The 23,600-nt window shown below is 35.2% G+C and overlaps 1 protein-coding gene across 3 annotated transcripts in view; it reads left to right on the forward strand.

Moving 5' to 3' along the window:
• LOC149538648 (Pyridoxal phosphate (PLP)-dependent transferases superfamily protein) overlaps positions 1-22,003 on the forward strand; it is a 130,869-nt gene extending 108,866 nt beyond the window's left edge. For all 3 annotated transcript variants that reach the window (XM_089799960.1, XM_089799959.1, XM_089799961.1), the window contains 4 exons: positions 20,314-20,426; positions 20,549-20,607; positions 20,924-21,032; positions 21,124-22,003. In XM_089799960.1, the coding sequence (XP_089656086.1) occupies positions 20,314-20,426; positions 20,549-20,607; positions 20,924-21,032; positions 21,124-21,576 (734 nt within the window). In that variant the 3' untranslated portion in view covers positions 21,577-22,003. The remainder of the gene's footprint in view (positions 1-20,313; positions 20,427-20,548; positions 20,608-20,923; positions 21,033-21,123) is intronic.
• The last annotated feature ends 1,597 nt before the right edge of the window (positions 22,004-23,600 follow it).

A 23,600-nucleotide genomic window follows, 5' to 3' on the forward strand; every position in this document is an offset into this window, starting at 1 on the left:
GAGATTGCTGATGCATGCTATAACATCCCCTTTTTCCGGGCCTTAGCTAACAGCTAGCATAACATAAAAAATGTAGATACTACTTCACATTCATGAGAAGATAGTTATAAAAGTTATGTTCATGCGAAAGAAATTAACGGTTATACTCAGCTTTATTGAAATATCATAACAAAGAAGGCATCATCAATAAACCTAGATAGAGGATTTAAACTTTCCATACCCTAAATTCCAAAACCGAAATCTGCCTAGGGAAGCATCTACAAAACCCAGGTTAGTCCACATATTCCACTCAGGGTACAAATATTTATACCATTGTATTGTAATGATAGATATCATTTAGGGCATCAAATACCACTGAATCATAATGACAAATACTACTTAAGCATCAAATACCACTATATCATCCTTTTTTCTTCTATTGCTAAGTGTGGCAATAACATATAGTTAAAAGATATGTTCATATTCATTATTCAAATTTCACATAAATGAAAGATAGATATAACAATCGTCTGGTAAGCCTATCTCATGCATATAGATACATTTCATGTTCACTTGGAAAATCAACTGACTTGAATATATTAAGAGGAATTGATTTCCAAAATTAATCAATCTAACATATCTTTAACTTGTAATTTCAAATTCAAGAAAGTAAAATACTTGTTACTAGAAGATAATTAAATTCATAACTTATCTTTGTCTTATGCATGTCTTGGCATCTGGTGGAGAGGAGAAGTATTGTTAGGGGCTTGACTTCCCAACCATAGACCCTTAAATATCCCCACACAATCTCAACTGAGAAAGGCCCTCCCTACCCTGCGAATTGGCCTGGGACACCACAATCCAATCATTGAGCAACCTGGAGCTAGAGTAAAAAACCATTGCTCAACTTGACAACAAGAATCATTACAAGGATTTCCATGAGCTATCATTATATTTGATTTAGATGTTAAATTGGTTATGTTCTTTCTATCTTTGCAGGAATTCTTCCCACTCTTTCCTCCCTTAGCTCGACCCTGTTGGTCCTTAATACTTGGAGGAAAATCTCAGGATTTCATGATTTTTTACTCCTTTTTTGTGCATCATGCCTTCATTGGCATATGGCATCATAAGCTAGTATTCTTTATTTTTGTTTTATCATATCAAAAGAGGGATCCCTCCATCTCAAGGACATATCGATTATGCCCCTATATGGTGCTCCTATACTTAGATCATATGGTTAAAGAAGATCATGACACAATGTCAAACTAACAGAGTGTAGCAAAGAAAACAACAAGAAAATTGAGATCATCATAGATAATATAAGTTCGGCTCAGAACTCTTGCCAATGATTAGTATGCAAAATAACAGAGCAGGTAAAAGAAAACCATATCATATACGATAGTTAATGACACAATCATTCCAAAAGGATTCAGAAGTCATGACCTGATGTCTGATATTGACCTGAAGCAATGGAAATTGCAAATTATTTTCGGCACCAAGACCTCTGTACGGGTCGATAATAAATTGCGGATCAGAGCTCACGAGCTTCGGCTCTAGAAATGCATTTGAATCAGCCAATTCAATGTGGCTTTCGTATACCATGGACTGTGTAAAACAACTTCAATATGCTCGGAAGTATTTGCAGAGAAAGAGAGATGGTTCAGAAGGATGATAATAACAGCATCGAGAGCTTCTCCACAAGACTATGGTATAAATAATCAAATATCGGCCAAGATTCTTATGGCCTCCCATGTGGGTTCAGTTATGCAAGAAAGAAAAGGTGGTAGAGAGTTTCAAAGGAAACAATGGAGCCATCGACTATTACTTGGCAACATTTAATAAAGAAAAAAAATAGAGGGGTCATCTGCACAAATATTTAAAATGGCCATCTCAAATTATAGGGTCTAAAATAATATAGAAATATGAAAGGTTTCCACCCATGAAATAACATCAAACTGTAGCCAAGGTGAAAGAAATAATAATATTGTCATAATATATAACATGGTACCTATAGATACCTATTTATGTATGTATGTATATACGTGTACATGCATAAACCTTGACCATATATTTCTTACATATACACCAAATATCAAGCATGCATATACATCCTTATATATATAAATTGGTTTATGTATATACACATATATGTATAAATATTTAGGTATCATGATGTTGATATGTTAGGACATGCTGATACACCAGGAGGCTCCAACCAACAACACAATTATAAAGGTACCAACTTGTTGATAGTTAATTTATGATATTATTAAGTGACAGATTTAACTAGTTAGCTCATGGTCGTCCAACATACACTCTTGCTTGTCTAGCCATAGTGGTTCATGACTTGTACCTATTTTCCTAGTGATGGTGGTGTTCCTCCTGCTTGATTCCTTTTTGACAATGCTTCCCCCCTTCAACGTGCTCATGCAAAAAAGAAATTTTCCATGAGAGTATCATATTTCTCAATATAATCACAATTACTATAGCAAATTATTATTATCAAAGTAACGAGAATCGAAATTGGCAAGGCCGAATCGAATCGTGAATTGGCCATGAATCACTCATGAATCGGCTATGGATTGGCAAATTAAAAAAACCCCTTTAAATTTAGAGATTTTAACAATTTAAAACTTATTTTAGGCACCCTTTATTGAATATAACTTAAACACACTATAACATCATCAAATAGAAGTTTACATAAACATGGAACATAAATGATAAATCCATCACATACGTAACCATGTTACATGTAAAATCTAAATTGTAGGCTGTATCTGAAGTAAATAGAAATCGTATGATCATAATGATTCAAATCATAGAATGTATGTAAGATGAAGATCCATGAAATGTATGTCTATCAATATTTGTAAACAAAACGAAAAAACAAGGCTCCAGCTCAAGCCTCATCATCATCCTCAAGCTCGGTCACAACCTTAGCCTCAACCTCAACCTCTGAGTATCTAGTCTGCCTACTAGAAAGGCATCTAAGGTAGGTCCTAGAGGGCTGCCGAGCTATATCCCTCACATGTAAGATGGGCTCATGAACAACATCACTACGACCTGTTTTTGTGCGTGCACATGTGCGTCTACTAGTGCTTGAACGTGCTCTAGCTGCCTCCTATACCATGGCCAGAACCTCACCCTCTCTATCCACCTCGTCAACCCACTCATGTTCTTCCTCAGTGAAAACTAGATCTATAGCCTCAGTGAGCCACTCTGATTCTGGATCAATCTCCTCCAGAATGATCAGAGAGGAGTCAACGCCCAAAATTTGTCTGATCCTAAGACGAAGGTTGTAATGAACAAAGACAAGATCATTCAACTTTTGCACAGTCAACCTATTTCTCCTCTTCGAGTGGATGTGCTCGAACATGGACCAACTGCGCTCACATCCAGAAGCACTACTTGGTTGACTCAGAATACAAATGGCAATTTTTTGAAGTTGTGGTGCTGTGGACCCAAACATTTGCCACCATCTATCTGAAATAAGGGAAAACAAAAACAATTAATCTCATCTACAACTTTAAAATTACATAATCAACAATTAAAATGCACCACTTATAGGTCATAAACTTTAGATTCATGAACATATTATTTATTTTTTACCTAGTTGTATTTATTAAGATAATATCTTATACTTCCTATAATAGTCAACTACTTGTCTGTAGTCCGTCTTTCAGTCTAGATAGGAATGTTTCCTATCCCGTCTCTTTTTTCTTCAGTCCAAATAGGAATGTTTCCTATCCTGTCTCTAGTTTTGTTTCTAATTCCGTCTTCAGTCTACGTTGTTTCTTTTAGAAACAACGTCCTTGTAATTCTTTATAAGGAACACATTTGTTCCTCTATTAATCAATGAATCATCCGGAAATCCGTTAATCTGCCAACTCTTCTTGAATCGTGTAACATTGAAATTTTTTATAAATGTTTCCTATCCTGTCTGTAGTTTTGTTTCTAATTCCGTCTTCAGTCTACGTTGTTTCTTTTAGAAACAACGTCCTTGTAATTCTTTATAAGGAACACATTTGTTCCTCTATTAATCAATGAATCATCCGGAAATCCGTTAATCTGCCAACTCTTCTTGAATCTTGTAACATGGTATCAGAGCTATTACTTAAATTTTTTTGAAAAAATTTATAATTTCTTCGTGAAATTATTTGTTTAAATTTTTTCAAAATTATTTCTGTTGAATTTCTCTAAAACCCGCTTAGGGTTTTCGGCCTAGAGAAATTCCCGAACTTGGGTTTGCCTGTGTTTGTTCAGCACACTCTAGCCCCATTCGTCCATGCACATCGATCCTTGAAGAAAAATCTGCCATTTTTTATCAAGAAATCTGAAGTTTTTTCAAGCTTTTTTTCAGCTAGGGCCGTTTTTTTTCGAAACCCTAATTTTTGGGGTCGAAAAAATATTTTTTTTGCAGATTCTTGGTGGGTTTTTCGAGAGCTCAACTGGGTTGTCCGTTTTTTCTGGGTGCCTTGATTTTCGAGCCAGCGGATCCAAAAAAGACAGAAGGTTCTTTCTAGGTTTTTCGAGCTCTCTTTTGGGTCATTCTCTGATTCTTCTGGGTCTTTCGTATTTTTGCCTCGAAGAACGTGCCTTCAGAGATTTTCACAGTTTTTCATTGAAAACCGTGCCATGGCATCTCTGACAAATATTTTGCTCGAACATAATTCCAAATTCAATGGTTGCAATTATGGAACCTAGAAGCAGCGCATCATCGCAATCTTCGAATATCGAAACACCGATCAACTTGTTCTAGGTGTTACGCAACGTCCGACTTCTCCAGGTCCTGATCAAGGCGTAGCTGCATTTTTCGCCTTCTGAATTTGTTTCTGTTTTTAATGGGTTTGTTGATTTTCTCCTCAAAAATCATTTCAAGTTGTCTGTAATACACAAGGTTGCGTGAGATTCTGGGTTTGTTGATTTTCTCCTCAAAAATCATTTCAAGTTGTCTGTAATACGCAAGGTTGCGTGAGATTCTGGGTTTGTTGATTTTATCCTCAAAAATCATTTCAAGTTGTCTGTAATACGCAAGGTTGTGTGAGATTTTGGGTTTTACCGTTTTTTCCACAAAAACGTGAAGTTTTGTAATTGCAACTTATTTTGAGTCATAGCACTCTTCTGGCAAAACTTCTTGGTTTCAGCATTCTGTAGATCCAGGGAGGGTCTCAGTTATCACAGAATGTTCCGACATCCGTACGTTGACCATTAAGGGAGGGTATTAAGATAATATCTTATACTTTCTATAATAGTCAACTACTTGTCTGTAGTCCGTCTTTTAGTCTAGATAGGAATGTTTCCTATCCCGTCTCTTTTTTCTTCAGTCCAGATAGGAATGTTTCCTATCCTGTCTCTAGTTTTGTTTCTAATTCCGTCTTTAGTCTACGTTGTTTCTTTTAGAAACAACGTCCTTGTAATTCTTTATAAGGAACACATTTGTTCCTCTATTAATCAATGAATCATCCGGAAATCCGTTAATCTGCCAACTCTTCTTGAATCTTGTAACAGTATTATTGTCCAAGCATGTATGGCCATCCTGCCAGAGAAAAGTGGCCCTTCTTTATTATTGAACTTGTCGAGCTCAATGGTTGTAGTTGCGCTATCCTCATCACTACTCAATGTAACATCCGGTTTCCTTGGGTCTAAATTAACATCTAACATACTCAAAGAATACAGTTATTACTTTGTTTCATAGGAAGATAGTTATATCATTCGTGTTCATGTGAATAAGATTTACTGTTAAAAACAGGTAGACAAAATTTCTTAACTAAAAACTTGAAATACCATCAAATGAAATTACTACAGAAATTGAAAACCACATACCTTGGAAAACTAAGATCGAAATCAAACTAGGGATGCTTCTGCAACCACCCGGGTTAGTTCACAAATTCACTATAACAATTTCACATGACGGCTATCATCTAAAAACTGCTATCTCAAAATCAAATGATGATCACTATATTTAAAATTAGGGCATCACATACCACTGTATAATTAGGGCATTGTTTACCATCGGTTCATTTTGGGCTTTTGATACCACTATATCACATAGGGCTTCCGCTACCACGGATTCAATTAGGGCTTCCGCTACCACTGATTCAAATAGGACTTCCAATACCATTGATTCAAATAGGGCTTTCGATACCACTGATTCGAATAGGGCTTCCAATTCCATAGATTCAATTAGGGCTTTTGATATCACTGTATCATTTAGAATTCCAGCTATCACTCAATCAATTAGGGCTTCCAATTACTTAATTGTTGCGGGAATTCAAGATACCACTGTATCATTTAGAATTCCAGCTATCACTCAATCAATTAGGGCTTCCAATTACTTAATTGCTGCAGGAATTCAAGATTAGAAATATGCTTTTATCCGATATTCATATAAATGAAAACAACCCATAATTCTATCTATTGCATCTAGGTGTAATAATGAAATAAACTCAATTAATCTTACCTTCTTGCATATTAATCATAAAAGTGATAATACATGTTTTCGACAACCAATTGAATGTATGACTTATCTTTGTCTGATGTGCGTCTGGTAACTTGTGAAGAGATGAAACATTGTCAGGGGCTTAACCACCCACCCTCGGACCAAATCTTATCCCCACACGATCTCTAGCGAGAAAGGCCCTCCTTACCTAGAATAGATAGGGGTCATCTTGCCATCCACTGGGCATCCTGGTATTTAACTCACGATACGACTTGGTAGCAGGAGATTACATTAACAAGATTATGCATGAGCTATTAATTAATTCATATTAAAATGATAAACATTGAATTGTCATAACTGATTATTGTTTCATGTTATTACAGAGTCCTCTTTTTCACCTTGTCACCCTTTTTCTTGGCTACACAGCCAGGTGAGTCCCAGGTGTAAGGAATTCTTAGAACAACCGGTTCTGTCAACTATTCAAGAAGATTACATGCATCCGGCATCTCACAATCTGTGATTAAAAGATTTTAGAATTTGATTGTTTATTTCTAATCTCTATCGGTAAAAAGATTATGGATTCATACTATGTTTTTCTTGACTTCTCTTGCCATACACAGGGCTGAATTAAAGAGATTTAATTTGTAAATTCAACAAGACATCAAACTAGATATCATCATGTTAAATGCTAAAACTTATTGCAAACTACTTATGCACAGAATTCACTAATTGGGATACTTATCATAATTGTGGCCATAAAGATCACGATCATTCTATTTATTTTTATACCTCTTCACCTTTCAGGGCTTCTTTGCCAATGATTTCCTTGGTGTTCAGACTTTATGAAATTATTATCATTTCAGCATGATTGAGAAAAGAAAAGATTTTGAAAAACATTCGAGCAAATTCAAAGGCTTTCATTTTTAATTCATCTTCCAAATGCTTGACTGAGATTATTTATCTTTAGTGAAACAGCAGGTGGCTTAATGACTAGACCCCATGGATTTCATTTAAAATAGAGCTATGATAAAGTGTCTATCAACATACTGGATTCAGACTGAGATTGTTTTTGTACATTATTAACTTTTAACGAAAAGGGATATTGAAACACCGACTGTGCTAACATTAAGGAGTACAAGAATTAATAATTCAGAATATTTTTGGTTATCTTATGTGACCTTGCACTTAGTTCCTTCTTCTGCGGCTGGTGGTACTTGAATCACACTATCTAACAAAGGTTCCACAGCTGGTTGTTGTCATGGAAATGGAAGGGAAACAAAAGATATCTTGGGCCGGTTCGATCTCAAAATTCCTTCTATCAAAGACGCATGAGCAAACGCAAAGAACAGATGGAGGAAAAGTTACAGCTTTCAGAGATATTAAAAGTTATATACATACAATCAAAGAGACTCTAATAAATGGAATAAAATGCCAGCTCACATACAAGCCGTCCAAACCCAGACATAGGACAAGAATGTAATGCAGTACTAAGAAGAGTTACAGGATTGCAAATAGAAGAAAAAGAAAGTTATATCAAAAACAATCAATGAGTTTCTTATTAAATGGCTGGCCTAGGCTCTATGACTTCCTTCGGTTATCAAGATGGCCATACGAATGCATCACAAACACAAAATATATGGGAAAGAAATAAAGAGGGAAAAGAATAAGAAGTTGAAGAGAAGTTGGAAACACAATTCGAATTGCCAAATATTAATCGATTAATCATGCCAAATGTTAATCAATTTAAAAGCAAGAATATTAAAAAGAAAGAATAAAGTTGGAAGATTATAATTCGAAGATTATAATAATTCAAATATTATTATAATTCGAAAATTATTATAATCTTATATGTACATATAAACATCACTCTATTAAATTATTAATTTGCAATGGTGCCAAATCATTTTTATATTATATTAATATGCACGTATATAAATACTTATTAAAATAATATGATGAAAGATAAATTAAAATCCTTTGAGATATATTTTATATTTTAACTCAATTGTTTTAATTAATTAATTATTTAAATAACTCATGCAGTTCCACAGATGTATCTTGTTTCAAGTCGTTAGATCCTCTACCTATCTGCCCAGTGATGGTGATGCTCTTGTTTAATTCTTTTTTGACAATGCTTCCACCCCCATCGGCATGTTTCTTGCAAGAAAATTCCCCATAGTTAAATTATATTATCATAATGAATTATTTAATCTTAATTAATCATAACAGTTAACCATCTTCTCAATTCTATGAATTCGTGATTAACGATCAACTAACATGTTATCTTCACTTGAAATCATAACGACTAACTATCTTACCATTTCGCCAGATTATAACAAATTAAACTGCCAACTGACTTCATGTGACCTCAACGGCTATATTTCAAATTAGGGCAAAATTTGGGATGTAACACTCAACCTCTAGATCACTATATGTAAGTTGGTGAGAACCTCCTCATTTGCCTTGAAGTCAAGACGAAAACGAAATGTCGGATTCAAAAAGTAAGCTGCTACATGGATGGATCGGTGGAGCTGACTTTGCCATCTCCTATCAATGATATCCCAAATAGGGGCATACTTTGCCTGTACTTTTGCATACTGGGCTTTAATGGTCTCCTTGGCCCTATCCATGCCCTCATATATGTAGCCCATAGAGGGCTTCTCCCCATCAGCAGTTCGTAGCTGAGATACAAGGGGCTCAGTGAGTTGCATATAAAGTAAAAAATATATTTGAGTCAAAACTTAAATATAAAATAATATAACTTAAAGTAAAACTAAATCATTAAACAATTAAATATTTAATATTAAATATTAAATAGTAAAATACTAAATGTTAAATTGCAATAAATTTACCGTAAGGATTTATTTAGCAAGTTTAGAAAAACCATGATCATCAAAGATGCAATTCACCACATCTACCTCTACAGTGGTCATAGCATAGGAAAATGAAATCCACTCCCGCCCAACAAACATGCTCCTCAAATCGTCCCTTGATGTCAACAAGGACTGCAGTGTGATGAAACTCGAGGCAAACTTTGTGATGCCTAGATGAGCTAACTCCTTGCCTCTTGTGTACTTCCTCATTGTGCTAAGGACGAATGAATGATTATAAATAAACTTGCGTACATTTTTTACCTTTTCAACACATGATTTGACCCACTCAAGCTTGCAATTTTCCTCCAACATGAGGTCAATGCAGTGTGCCACACAAGGAGACCAAAATATGGTGGGGTGCCTCTCCATCAAAAGTTTACCTACAACAATTTTAAGTTAATTAGAAATTCAAATATGTTAGAACTAAAGAAACTTAGAATTAGAAAAAGTTCAAAATTCAAATAAATTTATTTTCAAAATTTGAAAAGTTAAAAGTTTACTTGCAACAACATAACTTACTGTGTTATCCGTCACCACCTGCACCACATGTTCTCCCACCTCTACTATGACTTCCTCAATAACCTCACATAAGTATGTGGCGTTTTTTATATGAGCAGAAGCATCAATGGATCGAGGAACATGGTATATCCTACAAAACAATGAATTATAATGGATCATCAAGAAATTAGCAATCAATAAATAAAATTTTGAAATATTCAATCACGATTCACAATTATGTATGCAGGAAAGTAGAATGATCAATCACCTCCACAGGAAACAAGAAAATTGAGGAGTGTTCTATTCTTCCTATCTGTCCAACCATAAGTCATGACGGCGCAACCTTTTTCGATCCACTCCGTTTGGTGCTCCTCAAGCTCAACCTTCATATCCTCTACCATTTCATCCAAGAGGTATCCACTCAACTCAGCGTCAATTGGGGCTTTAAACCCCGGATCACAAATAACAACTGCATCTATCATGTTTTGCCAATAAGGAGCCCTATCACAAATAGATTATGATTAGAAATCTAGATGTCAAATCATTATGTGAGCTTGTAAAGTGAATCTATGATTAATCAATGAATCATAAAACAAGTAGATATAATTAAAGTTTTACTTTAAGTTTAACCTTAAAGAAAACAAAGAAAAAAGAATCAATTACCTAGCTGCAACAAATAGAATGTTGCAAAAGTACCAAAATTTGCAAATCTCTTTTTTGGCAGCATCATGAATCTCGTTGTTCAAACCCCGATGCCGTCAAGTGTAGGTTGTGAGTTAGAAGTAGTGTAGGGCACAAAGCAACTACCCATTTTGTCTTTCCGCACTCTAGGCCGCAATAGGTTGGAGTTGGACTCAATCTCAGTATAAGACCGACTAGCACTAGCACTTGCATGAGCGCTAGAACTAGGACGAAAAGGAGGCTTGGAAGAACCCTCTCCAACACAACCTACAGATGTGGAAGCTGATGCAGATACAGATGCGGCTATGGGAGCATAGGAGCCAACATCCCTTAACCCTTTAAGTTGCATTTTCTTATTCAATTGCTCTTGTTCATATTTTTCTAATGCCACTAAACAAGTGTGTTTTGCCTCAACAGTTTGGTGAGTGCAAATTGTAATATCATGTTTAGGTATAGCAGCAATGTGGTATTTGACTCTATAAATACCACCAGAATTTATTTCTTTATATAACATACATTTTGTTTGAAATTTGTTTCTTCCAGGAAACTCTTCGGTATATTTCCAACATTCATCATTTTTACCCATTGTAGAAAATGAAAGCAAAGGGCTGCGGCAATGAGAAAATTCAAGTAAAACATCAAAGTTTGAAACTAATAAACAAAAGCTACAAAACAACAAACTCTAGTTTGCAATTTAGTAAAACTAAAAATCATTCAAGAGTTGCAAATGAAAACAAAAAAAAATTTAACAAAAAATGCATAATACACTAACATGCAAAAAAAAAAATTAGCACTTACCTCTTGCAAATGAGTTGAGTGTTGCTATTGACTTCTTAATGCTTCCAATGCAATTTATGGCCTCCCCAGATGGACTTCTGATCTCTTTAGTGCTCTTCCTTCTTGCTGGTTGGAAACTTGTGGTTTTTCTTTTATCTTCTTCTCTCTCACTTTTCCTATCTTCTACTCATGCTTAACAACTAGAAGGCCCTTTAAAGTTAAAACAAAGAGGAAAGGCCAAAAAGAAAACAAAAAAAATGTGTTTTATTAAAAAAATAAGTCCACTTTATGTCCTGCCGTGCAGCCAATTTAGGTATTTTTTCCATGAATCACATGAATTGGCATGAATTGGCGATTCAGGTGATTCATGAGAAAAAATCGGCTAATTTGGTTCATTACTCATGAAAAATCGCCCAAGCTGAATCAAATTGCCAAACCGGCGATTTAGGCGATTTCATGGCGATTCTCGGAACTCTGATTATTATACATAAATTATCACAACGGCTAACCACCATATTACTTCATCTTTACAAGTTTTCAAGATAATAATAATAACAATTACCTAACAAGTCATCTTCATATGAAATTATAACGATGAACCAAATTCCCATTTCACATGATCATAACTAATATTACCTGTCAACTGACTTCACATGAAATCTCAATGGCTATATAAATATTTTTAAATTGAGCCAAAAATTGGGATGTAACATACCCTCCCCCTTGTGTTTCATTGTCCTCGATGAACTTTGTAATTCTAATGAACACTATAAAGGACATTTAAACTAGGGCCAAAATTTGGGATCTAACGTGCTAAAATTAATGGTTTGTCTTTGATGTCAACATACTTTTTCTATTGTAGACAATGAATTTTGTTTGTTCAGAATATTTTCAGATGATTAGATGATTCATTGAAGATCTAATGTTGTGAGTGTAGATAGAGTTTTTGATATGTCTATAGTTGATTCTTGTCAACTTACAAAGGTTCACATGACTATTTGAGATAGCTATGACAAGTTTGCTGATTATTGGTATTATAGTGTTCTCGTGATTAGCGGTTGAGTATTTGCTCCAGTATGGATCAGATTTGATGTTTCAGAGGTTGTGAAGTTGGTGTTTGCATTGGGACTTATCATTGTTGCCTTAGCTAGTGTTTTTCATGATTTTGAGACAACAAGCTATATTTAGATATGACAGAGTACGGTATATCGATGTTCTTGTTGGTCAGTGTAGAGATGAGGTTGGATTTCAAGTTAGAGATGATGCGAAGGTTTTGGATAGTACTCATGCTGGTTGTTGTTGTCCTTGGACTGTGTTATTGGTTCATATTGATTGAGGTGATCAGATTTGCTATTTTGGTAGTGCGTTGGCATTTCTTCATTTGTGTCCTAACTGAATTGTTGAAGTAACGTGTCATGATTCTTTGGGCTACTTTGGCAGTGGTGTTAATGTGTTTGAGGTTTATGATTTGGGTCCTATCGAAGTCTTGATTGACTTAATTTGGATTGATTTGGAGATTGAACATAATGTTTATATCTTTTATGGTGTCAGGTCAGCTCCTACACCTAGTTGATATTATGTATATAAATGAGAGATAATCTTATGATTATGAATATGTACATGGATGAGATATGTAGGAGTGGATGATGCGAGAGTTGCTAGTATTCTACACTTGAGGCACAAGTTGTACTTCATTGGAAGTGTATTAGCATTGGAGATGTTTTTCAGTTCGGTTGTAATGGACTGCATGTCCACTCTATTGTAATCGAAGATTTAATTGGTAAACTTGATTGTGCGCCAGATCTGTGTTGTATTGTGAGCAGTGAGCTCTTGGTAGTGTGCCTGCTAATTAGACTGCATCCTTTTGTCCTCCACTTTGCTCTTAACCTTGCAGTACTTTTAGCACAGTACATTCAGCTTGTGGGTTTGACTCCCACCAGTGCTTCCTCAAGAACAAATACAGTGTTATGTGTTATATGTTGTGGATCTTGCATTATTGTTTATCATTCAGATTTGTGATTGGTTTAATTGGGTTAATGTTCTAATTGATTGCTCACAATTGATTCACCCCCTCCCCCTCTCAGTTGTTCTTGTCATCTATTGGGCCTAACATGGACAAGTAGCAAATCCATTTGAATGCCCTCCAAAGTCTTGAAAAAATATGCAAAGGACTCTCTGAACAATAAAAAGCCTCTATTCCAACTTGTGACAGTTGTAGATATCAAAAATAAAAAAAATTAAAGGGGAGTAAGGTGTGGTTGTGTCACAGTTGTAAGACAAATAATAGAGGAAACTGTGCAAGAGTATGATCTCATTTCTTGAGCCTTACGTGATGTGGAGTTAAAGTTTGTCTAAAAAATAATGAAGGACGAGAAGTTAGAGGCTTATGGATTGCACATGGAGATGGAAATGAGGTCTCAGGTTGTGAATGTATTGACACAATCTTTTGTAAGTGTACAATTAGCTATGCCCATGACATTCATGATTGGAAGTGCTATTAGTGATATTGCCACAAGAGGAAAGAGTAAAATAAGTGGCGATGAAAGACTAGGAACAATTGTAAGTATGTTTAATGCTTAGGCAATGGATGCAAAAGAGTCTTCCATTGCCAAATTCTTTTATGCTGTCACATTTTATGTGGCGTGTTCCTCTTATTTCAAAAAAGTGATCGAAGATGTAGCCTTTATTAGTCCCTCTTTTGTACCTCTTGAAGATCATACACTTTGCACTACTCTTCTAGATAAAGTATATTCTAAGGTTAATTTGTTAATGGAGGATGTGAGACAAACATGGATTAGGACAAGTTTTATTGTGATAGATGGGTGGATTGATATTACCTATTGGCCACTCATTAATATCATAGTCACATGCCCTACTGGCTCATATTTTCTTATAGTCATGGTTTGTTCAAGGATGCACATGGATGCAAACTTCTAGTTTAGCATTTTGACAGAGGCCGTAGAGGAGGTTGGGCTTCTAATGTTGTACAGCTGGTCATCAATCCACACATGTATGCAAATCAGCTGGTATGATGGTGGAGGGTGCTTATAGGCACAACTTTTAGACCCTATGTGCACTCGTCCATTGAAGAATGCATTGAAAGACATGCAAAATGGGATGGGTGAAGCAAGTTGTGAAAAACGGCTTGAGATATTCAAATATTCATTTACAACCACCACACCTCACTTGCTCTATTTAGGAAATTTTTAAAGGGGTTCTCGCACCTATTAAAATGAGATATGCCAAATACTTCATTTTGTTAGAGAGGATACTTGAGGTGCATGAGCCTCTATAGTTGATGATGGTGAATTTAGATTGGAGTTGATGACCTAATTCAAGCTCTGTTGAAGAGAGTGCCATCAAACAATCCTTGATGATGATTTATAGTCCATTGTGATGTAAGATATTTTCTGATTTATTATTACATTGCTGATTTAAACAAATTCAAATATTAAATTACTAATTTTTATATTTTAATGTTATCGTTCATTGTTTTAATTTTTAGCTTGTCAATTACTTCTTTGGATTTATTTATTTGCATATTGCAGATATGTTTTCTCTTTCATCACTTGTTGTAGATGTTATTAGATATGCCACCATAAACTCTCCTATCCTGGAGAGATGTATGAGACATTTGACAACATGCTTAGAAATATAAAGAAAACAATTTTGGTTTAGAATCTTACGATGGGATTATATGAGCAGAACTTTAAGCCCTTTTGGGATGCAAATGTGGCACACAATGAACACCCCACATCATATGACAACCTTTGTTCTAAATTAGTATGCACCAAAGGCTTGAAGGTTGCTTCCATGTGATGATGCAAAGGTGAAACAAGGGCTAATGAAGGTTTTTCCAAAGATGTATTCAAATGAGGTGTGGTAGTTGTAAATGAATATGGATAGTAGCTTGCCTTGACACATAGTACATAGTAGCTTGCCTTGACAAATCTTCATGGTCAAACATGTACTAAACTAGAGGGGAAGAGGGATAGAGCTACATTAACTCAAATTGATCCTATTGTGAAACATCCTTGATGAATTACAAGTACTCTAAAAGATTTGAACAAAGAGTTTACTCGGTTAAATTCAAATTGTAACATGAGTGCAATCACACTGACAATCGTAGACCAAATACATAACGAAGGTATAGTCATTTGAACACTAATTCGCAAACTATATGGACAATCCACAGCGAATTGCACCTAATCTTGCAATGGATGAAACGATTGATGTTTGATTTGCGTTGGAAGTCACAGATTATTACTTTTTGTTTTTTTTGGATTGAGGGGAATTCCACAAGGATGGAACTAAATTGATCACCATGCTTAGGCAATCTACAATATTCACTCACCACTTGTTGTTGCTCAATTAGTCAATGAATCTATGCTCCACTACTGAATAGTCTTCTTGTGTTGAAAGGTTACCCCTTGCAATAGAGGGTTTGTCAATTAGGTCATTGATTGCTTTCTGGATGTTCTCGCAGCTACAAATTCTAATGATTATGGTCCACCTTTTGAGATTCTAGATATTTTACTGAGGGTGTTAGTGTCCATCACCTTGTGTTTCTGATGTGTGGCTCACTGCTTTAGAATATGTTGTTGCATTGACTGTGTATGATATCTGTAGGTCTTAGATAGTCCCGCACCTGCTATATCCCCAATGTGTTAGTTGCTTTTGCTCAAATTTTCCATGGCGATGTCGAGTGATGCAAGTATACAGATTGGATCCTTAATTCTACTTGCTTCGACGACAAAGTAATTGCCTGATAATTTAAATTATCTCCTTGTAAACTGGTGTTCTCTGATGCCAATATTGGCGCTTCCTTGATAGAGGTCTAGAGCAAGAAATGATACACTTCTACCACTTTGATATTTTGCTTGGTCCAACTGCAACTACACTACCATATCCAATGATAAAGGAATTTACAGCTGTTTAGTTCCTGAATCATGTAGCAATCCAGTCTCATTATGCTTGATGATCATTATACTCTGCATTAGCATCATGATGACTTTAGGATGTTTGTACCATCAAAATCATGAAGCTGCAACATTGCTCTATCTTGTCTTGGATGACCTATAGCCGTGAAAGATTAGTAAATGCAGTCTTTGCTATTCAGAGAGATCAGATTTCCACAATCCATTAAAATTGTTTTCCACAATCCATTAAAATTGTTGGCAATTGCTTCTGGATTAGATTTTGTTGAAATTTTTACCATCAACTTCAAATCACACTACATGATTGATCATCAGGATGAGAGAGCAAGAGTTGCAAAACAAAGTAAGTTGCAGATTAAGACTAATTCCAAAGATATAGGGGACTGCAGAGAGAAAAAGCACACAAACCAAGGGTACCTTAAATGTAAAAATAAAAATGAAAATGAATAAATAAATGAATAACAAAAAGAATAAGACATAAATTAAAGTAAAAAAATAATAATAAATAAAGACATAAATAAGACAAAAGAGCAAACTGAACAAAATGCCCACTCCAAGAAGCCTAAGAAGTGATACACACACACACACACACATTCCAAGAAGCCCAAGAAGTGATATATATATATATATATATATATTGGGCGTTTTGTTCTGTTTGCTCATTTGTCTTATTTATGTCTTTATCTCACTTCTTGGGTTCTTGGAGTGGGTGTTTTGTTCGGTTTTCTCTTTTGTCTTATTTATGTCTTTATTTATTATTTTATTTTTACTTTAAATTATGTCTTATTCTTTTTGTTATTCATTTATTTATTCATTTTCACACACACACACACACACACACACACCTCACTTCTTGGGCTTCCTGGAGTGAGTTTTGTTCGGTTTGCTCTTTTGTCTTATTTATGTCTTTATTTATTATTTTATTTTTACTTTAATTTATGTCTTATTCTTTTTGTTATTCATTTATTTATTCATTTTCATTTTTATTTTTACATTTAAGGTACCCTTGGTTTGTATGCATTTTTTCCTTGCAGTCCTCTATATCTTTGGAATTAGTCCCAATCTGCAACTTGCTTTGTTTTGCAACTCTTTCTCTCTCATCCTGATGATGAATCACGTAGTGTGATTCGACGCTGATGGTAAAAATTTCAACACAATCTAATCCAGAAGCAATTGCCAACAGTCTTTGCTATTGTTCAACTTCTAAGTGATATTCCACACAATCTGAAAGGAATCGTTGTTAGCTTTTGTGTCCTGGTGATTCAGATTGTTGTATAGGACTTGTATATCATGTGCTCTATCCACAACAAATTACAATCTGCCCATAGTTTGGTTTCAGGATATCACAACAGACTTCGATGAGGACGGGAGACTCTGAGAGGAAATCAAATAGCTCCTTACGTAGGCCCGGCTAGATTGAAATACATATCATTGTTGTGTAGGATTTGGCAGTTTCATGCCCTTACGATTCTATCTTACAATAGGTAGTTCACGTTATTAAAGATAGACAATTATACCAGATTATATCAGTAGAGTAGTCTGATTTACTGTTGAAAGATGCAGATTAGAGGCGGCAGTGTACTTTATTATTCATTTGTTTATTTCCATATTGTATTTGACAATAAAACTTGTAACCTTTGTGCATTTTGTTGGAACTTGTAATTCAAATGATAGTTTCTAATATTGTGTGCATATTGACAATAAATTTTGAAAGCAATTTTAATTATGGTTTGAGTTTTGCTATTTGTTTTGACTTTGACTCACATGTCAGCTCTCAATTTAACACAAATGTTTATATATTAAGGATCTATAATATGTATATATGTATATTTTATCAATGTTATCATCTGAGGGTTTAAAATTTTCCTTGTATATTTTAAAGTCTTCCATTTTTAAAAATAGATGCTCCCATTGTCATCCCCTGTTGTCCCCAAAAATGATCCGAAAAATAGGGGACTCCTAAATGCATCCCACCATCCCGTCATCCCTGTCCTGAAAACTCTAAGCATCAGGTTGTGTTTTTTATCTTAAAAACAGTTAGGACATTTCCTTTACATTTTGCAAGTCAGGGGAGTAGGGGAATGTTTTGGAGGTGCTTCTGCACCCTTGGAATGGGCACATCTGTCAAAAGGAAGGGGACAGCTCCTTTTTACTCTCGAACCCTTGCTTTTCCCTTCAATTTGACTTGTTACATTTTCTGATCATGCTGATCAGCCCTGTTTACATTTTAGGCATTATAACCAACTTCAAAAGGTGAAAAATAACGTATTTTTAAATTTCATGCCTGGTTATGAATGCTTGCCACTAATGCCACTTAAATTCCTATCTTTAATTGGATTTGGTAAACTTAAAATGGCAACTCTGTTGTGATCTCTGAGCACTGCCAACTTAAAGGGCAACTTCCACTTGGTCTGGACCTTTCAACTCATTGTGCATTACAGTCACTCTTGCCAGTATGGTCGTGCCTCTTACCTGGTTAAAGTACCCTTATATTGTGCAATGAGTTAGTTCCTCTTTCCTTTAGTTATTGCTCATTTCATCCATTGTTGCTACCCTAGTCACACTTTCTCCTTGGCATAGCCACTCAATGTGTGAAATTACTACTGGGAACTCTTTTATATTGGCTGCAGTCTTTTGCCATCATTGCCACCTGAATTGCCATTTAGCCTTTGTTTTATATATCATCTTTAATTTCTTCCTGTAGTCTTTGACTGCTGGAAGCTTGAATCACCATACTTTCTTTATGTGGGAATGGCCCTGCTCACATGTTTAGTGAACACCATAGACAGGATTTTGATAACTTGACAGATTGGTAAAATCATTGTCTTTTAACACTGGCCACTCATCCAGAATTTTGACTGTACATTTAGACATACAATTTAAAGTCTTCTACAGTTACAAACTTTGGTACTAATGTAATGCAATCTTCAGGAACCAATGATTGCTGCAACTATTTCTAGACAATAGTATTCATTTTTTTCTTTTTTACCGATGCAGGTATTCTGTTAAAGTTATTACATACCCCAGTCACACATTCTCCTTGGCATAGCCACTCAATGTGTGAAATTACTACTGGGAACTCTTTTACATTGGCTGCAGTCTTTTGCCATCATTGCCTTCTGAATTGCCATTTAGCCTTTGTTAGAGATATCGTCTTCAATTTCTTCCTGTAGTCTTTGACTACTGAAAGCTTGAATCACCATACTTTCTTTATGTGGGAATGGCCCTGCACCCATGTTTAGTGAACGACATAGACGGGGAATTGATAACTTGACAGATTGGTAAGAGCACTGCCTTTAAACGCTGTCCACTCATCAAGAATTTTGACTGTACATTTAGACATACAATTTAAAGTTTTGTAGGGGTACAATTTTTTTAGGAACCAATGGTTGGTGCTACTAATTCTAGACAGTAGTCTTCATATGTTTCTTTTCTACCGGTGTAGGTATTCTGTTAAAGTTTTTACTTAATCTGTTTTTCTTATATGACATTCATTGTATAGGAATCAGGTAGAATCCATGAATTCCTCTATCTGATGTATTGAAATGGATGCTTTTTCTTTGAGTAGTTCCAAGTCATTAAAAAAGAGGCACTTTGTCCGTTTCTTGAATCAAATGCACATGGTGCAATTCTCCTGTTCTTCCGACTGATTGAAGTCAGGCTGGGACAATAGTATATCTTTTTGTTAAATCATTTTGCAGGTGCTGCATTTTTGGGTTTTAATTAACCTCAATGATAATGTTCTTTCTCTATTTATAATACACTTCATCTCCAAGATCTTACACCTTATGTTTATTGTAATATTTGTCAGTACATATCTTAAGTATATCATTGATTATCTTTGTTCATATGGACTCAAGAACTAGACACTTTTAACATTTTAATTTATTTCCTTTTAATTTTGGGAAAAGATGGACTTATTATTATGGTGTGGTGCATATTATTGTGTACTTCATATGCAATTTTTCTTTTCCCATACACAACTGAATAAAAAAGAACTAAGAATTCAAAACATTACAATTTGGTCAGTTGTAGCTGTGACTTCTAATAGCCTATTATGGCTAATATTTTTTTTTTGATGTAAAGAACTCTCATCTCATCCAGGAACTTTTGTGTATTTCCTATACAGATTGGTTGGAGGAGAAACTTTCAAGGAGAGGAAATGACTCGATACCAAAACTTGTGACAATTGTGAATCCTGGCAACCCTTCTGGGTCTTATGTTCCAGACCCTCTTCTGCGAGTTTGTACCAACCTTATCTGTATATCTATTGCTTCTAGTCTACATTGAATGTTAACCATGCTTATTTGATATATAATAAACTGAGCATTATTTTAACTACTCTTTTACTCATATCTGTTCAGAGAATATCTGAGCTTTGTAAAAATGCAGGGTCTTGGCTGGTAGTGGATAATACTTACGAGTAAGTTCAACGTATTATCATAAAGTTGTCTTGAATACATAATTCAAATTTGGCTTGCATTAAATAATGCTGTTAATCATTACTTGTGTAAACGAGAAGTTGCCACATTGTTGATTGTTACAAGCACAGCATTAACTAGAAAATAGAAATATTCTTCTGCGTGCCTACTGTTTTGCTTGGGCCATCACATGGTTCAATCAAGGTCATTTCGATTTTGAGTATTGGGATACAAGTTTTCAAGTTAGAATGTGTTGATAAAAGTGGTCTACACTTGATAAATGGTATGATATGCTTGATGTGTCAAATGCACGTGCAGGTATTTCATGTATGATGGGCTGAGGCATACATGTGTAGAGGGTCCTCATGTTATCAATGTATTCTCATTTTCTAAAGCCTATGGAATGATGGGTTGGCGCATTGGTTATGTAAGTCAGCCCTCAAGTAAAAGAAAGATGCAAGATTATGATATATGTTGCAGGATTAAAGTTAACGTTTGATCTTTTCTACTCTCTACAGATAGCATATCCATCTGAAGTTGACGGCCTTGGAGCCCAGCTACTCAAAGTGCAAGATAACATCCCAATATGTGCTTCAATTATTGGCCAGAAGCTTGCTTTGTATTCACTAGAGGCTGGGTCTGAATGGGTTAGAGAAAGAGTACAGAATTTGACAAGAAACAGAGAAATACTTTTGGATGCTTTGTCACCTCTTGGTTCAGAGGCAATTAAGGGTGGTCAAGGAGCAATTTATTTCTGGGCAAAGTTACCAGACAATTCTGACGATTATTTGGTTGTTCGCTGGCTTGTGGAGAGACATGGAGTGCTTGTTGTCCCTGGCAGTGCTAGTGGAGGACATGGATATATTCGTGTTTCTTTTGGAGGCCTTGTTGAAGATGACTGCAAAATTGCGGCAGCAAGGCTCAAAAAGGGCTTAGAGGACCTTGTTAACAATGGAATGGTTTCTAGTTAATTTTCAGGGGAGATGATTTGCCTGTACTGCTTTGATTAGGAGAACATAAATTATTCCAGGTGATTATTTGGCAATATGTCTGAACTTCGATGCTGGCTGCTATCAATTCCTAGATATCTTTAAATTTGACTTTGCCATCATGCATGATTGCAACTGATGAAAACAATGATTCCAAGGATCAACTTTCATAGGCATGAAAGTAATCATACTAATATTTCAGTCAAAATAATCTTCATTGGTATGGTTGATATTTAGCATTTCTTTATGTAGGATATACATTTTTTTATCCTGTTCTGATCCAAAATAATAATAATGTATCCTTTGCAAGAGAGCTGATGTATAGCGGTCTTTGCAGGAATAAAAAATAACTATTGAACCTATTCGTCAGACCTTTGACTTTAATATAAAGAAAGTAGTTTACTTGGAATATGACTTGCTTAAGGGTTATCAGAAGTGAAATGTTAGATTTTATAAATATACCGAGGCAATTGTTTCATTGTCTCAATGCTGACAAATGATTCCAGATGCAGACCTTTTGAGCTTGTAGACTCGTGGAGTGAGCCTAAAAATGGAAAAATAAAGCCCCATTTAACATTTTACAATATGCTTTCAAGTTCAAGGAGTGAACCTAAAAATGCAAAATAAAGGTAACTACAAAGACCTATTCAAGTTCCTCAGGGAGGACTGGAGCCATGTGCTCTACCAGTCAGAGTGTGATATTAAATCTGCTTTCCATGTTTAATTTCAGGCTGGTTATGGTTTTTAACACTTTTTGCCCCTATAGGGTTTCCAGGAAAACTTTCTAGTTGATTTGTTATGTTAATCTGGACTCTGGCTCCAGAAGGAACTCTTCTCTTGTTGATAGTTGTCTGTTTTACTTCTTCTAGTTTTAGCCTTTTAGGTTTTATACGACTTTCTTATTACATACAATGAGCTGAAATTTAGAGTTGTGCACATGCTGGTTGACCATGCTATTCGCAGTAGCTTATACTTGGGTTGTTTCTTTAGGTGGTTTGTGATGTTCATCTTCTGTTAGTGTGTTGTTTATCTTTACACCCTTGGACTGGTTTTAAAAGGATGAGCACTCCTGTTTTGTTGCTGATTAATGTCAAAAGCATTTTACAATATTCATTTGCACATGCCATCAGTAAATTAAAGTATTGTTCTGATAAATAAATCATCTATTTCAAAATTAACCTTTATAGACAACAAATCACGATTTTTCTGGAGCTCGCTATAGCATATTAACTTCCATTTATTTGATTTTGCAAAACATGCACAATTGCCACTAATGAGAATGTTGAGGATCAACTTTCATAGGCACGAAATTGATCTACTAAAATTATACTTGATAATTATGGGTTTGTTTGACATCAAAATTATTTTTTGTACTATGGACATTTTTCTGATCCTATTATCATGCAAAATAGGAAGAATCGTGCAAGGAAATTAATGTGTAAAAGTATATAAGCTATTCATCAGGCCTTTGAGATTGACTTCCTTGAAGGTCTGATTTCAGTGATCAAGCTTCTTTTTGAGTTTCCTCATAGGATGGTGGTGTTTGACTTGTGAGAGGTAGAGCGCAGCTGCAAGAGGTGATTTATAAGGGATGAATTGGACCAAAACATATTATTGTGCAGTTCACTAGTTCTCTTCATATATTGCATGTCGATTATTATTGATAAAGTAATGCAAGTTTGAGTCATGACCTGAGTACTGGGAAAATATCAACTGTACTACAATTAGCATTGTACTTCCACTTATGACACTCGCACGCAATGCAGGGACCACAATAATTGTGCACAAGAGAACTTAACATTCAACAAGGCACATAAGAGGGATATATTGTTCAGCATAGCTACAGTCATTTACAAATGCCTCATTAAGTATTAAAACACCCTAAATACCTAATATGCATTAATACGTCATAATATGCATTATGACCTAGTCACCTTAAAGACAACCTGAATAAAATTAAATTGATGAGTTTGTGTAGTGATAGATGTTCAAAATATGCAGTGTAA

Source organism: Cupressus sempervirens, chromosome 9, assembly GCF_028749045.1.
Source record: "Cupressus sempervirens isolate cs-2001-9-10 chromosome 9, ASM2874904v1, whole genome shotgun sequence".
NCBI lineage: Eukaryota > Viridiplantae > Streptophyta > Pinopsida > Cupressales > Cupressaceae > Cupressus > Cupressus sempervirens.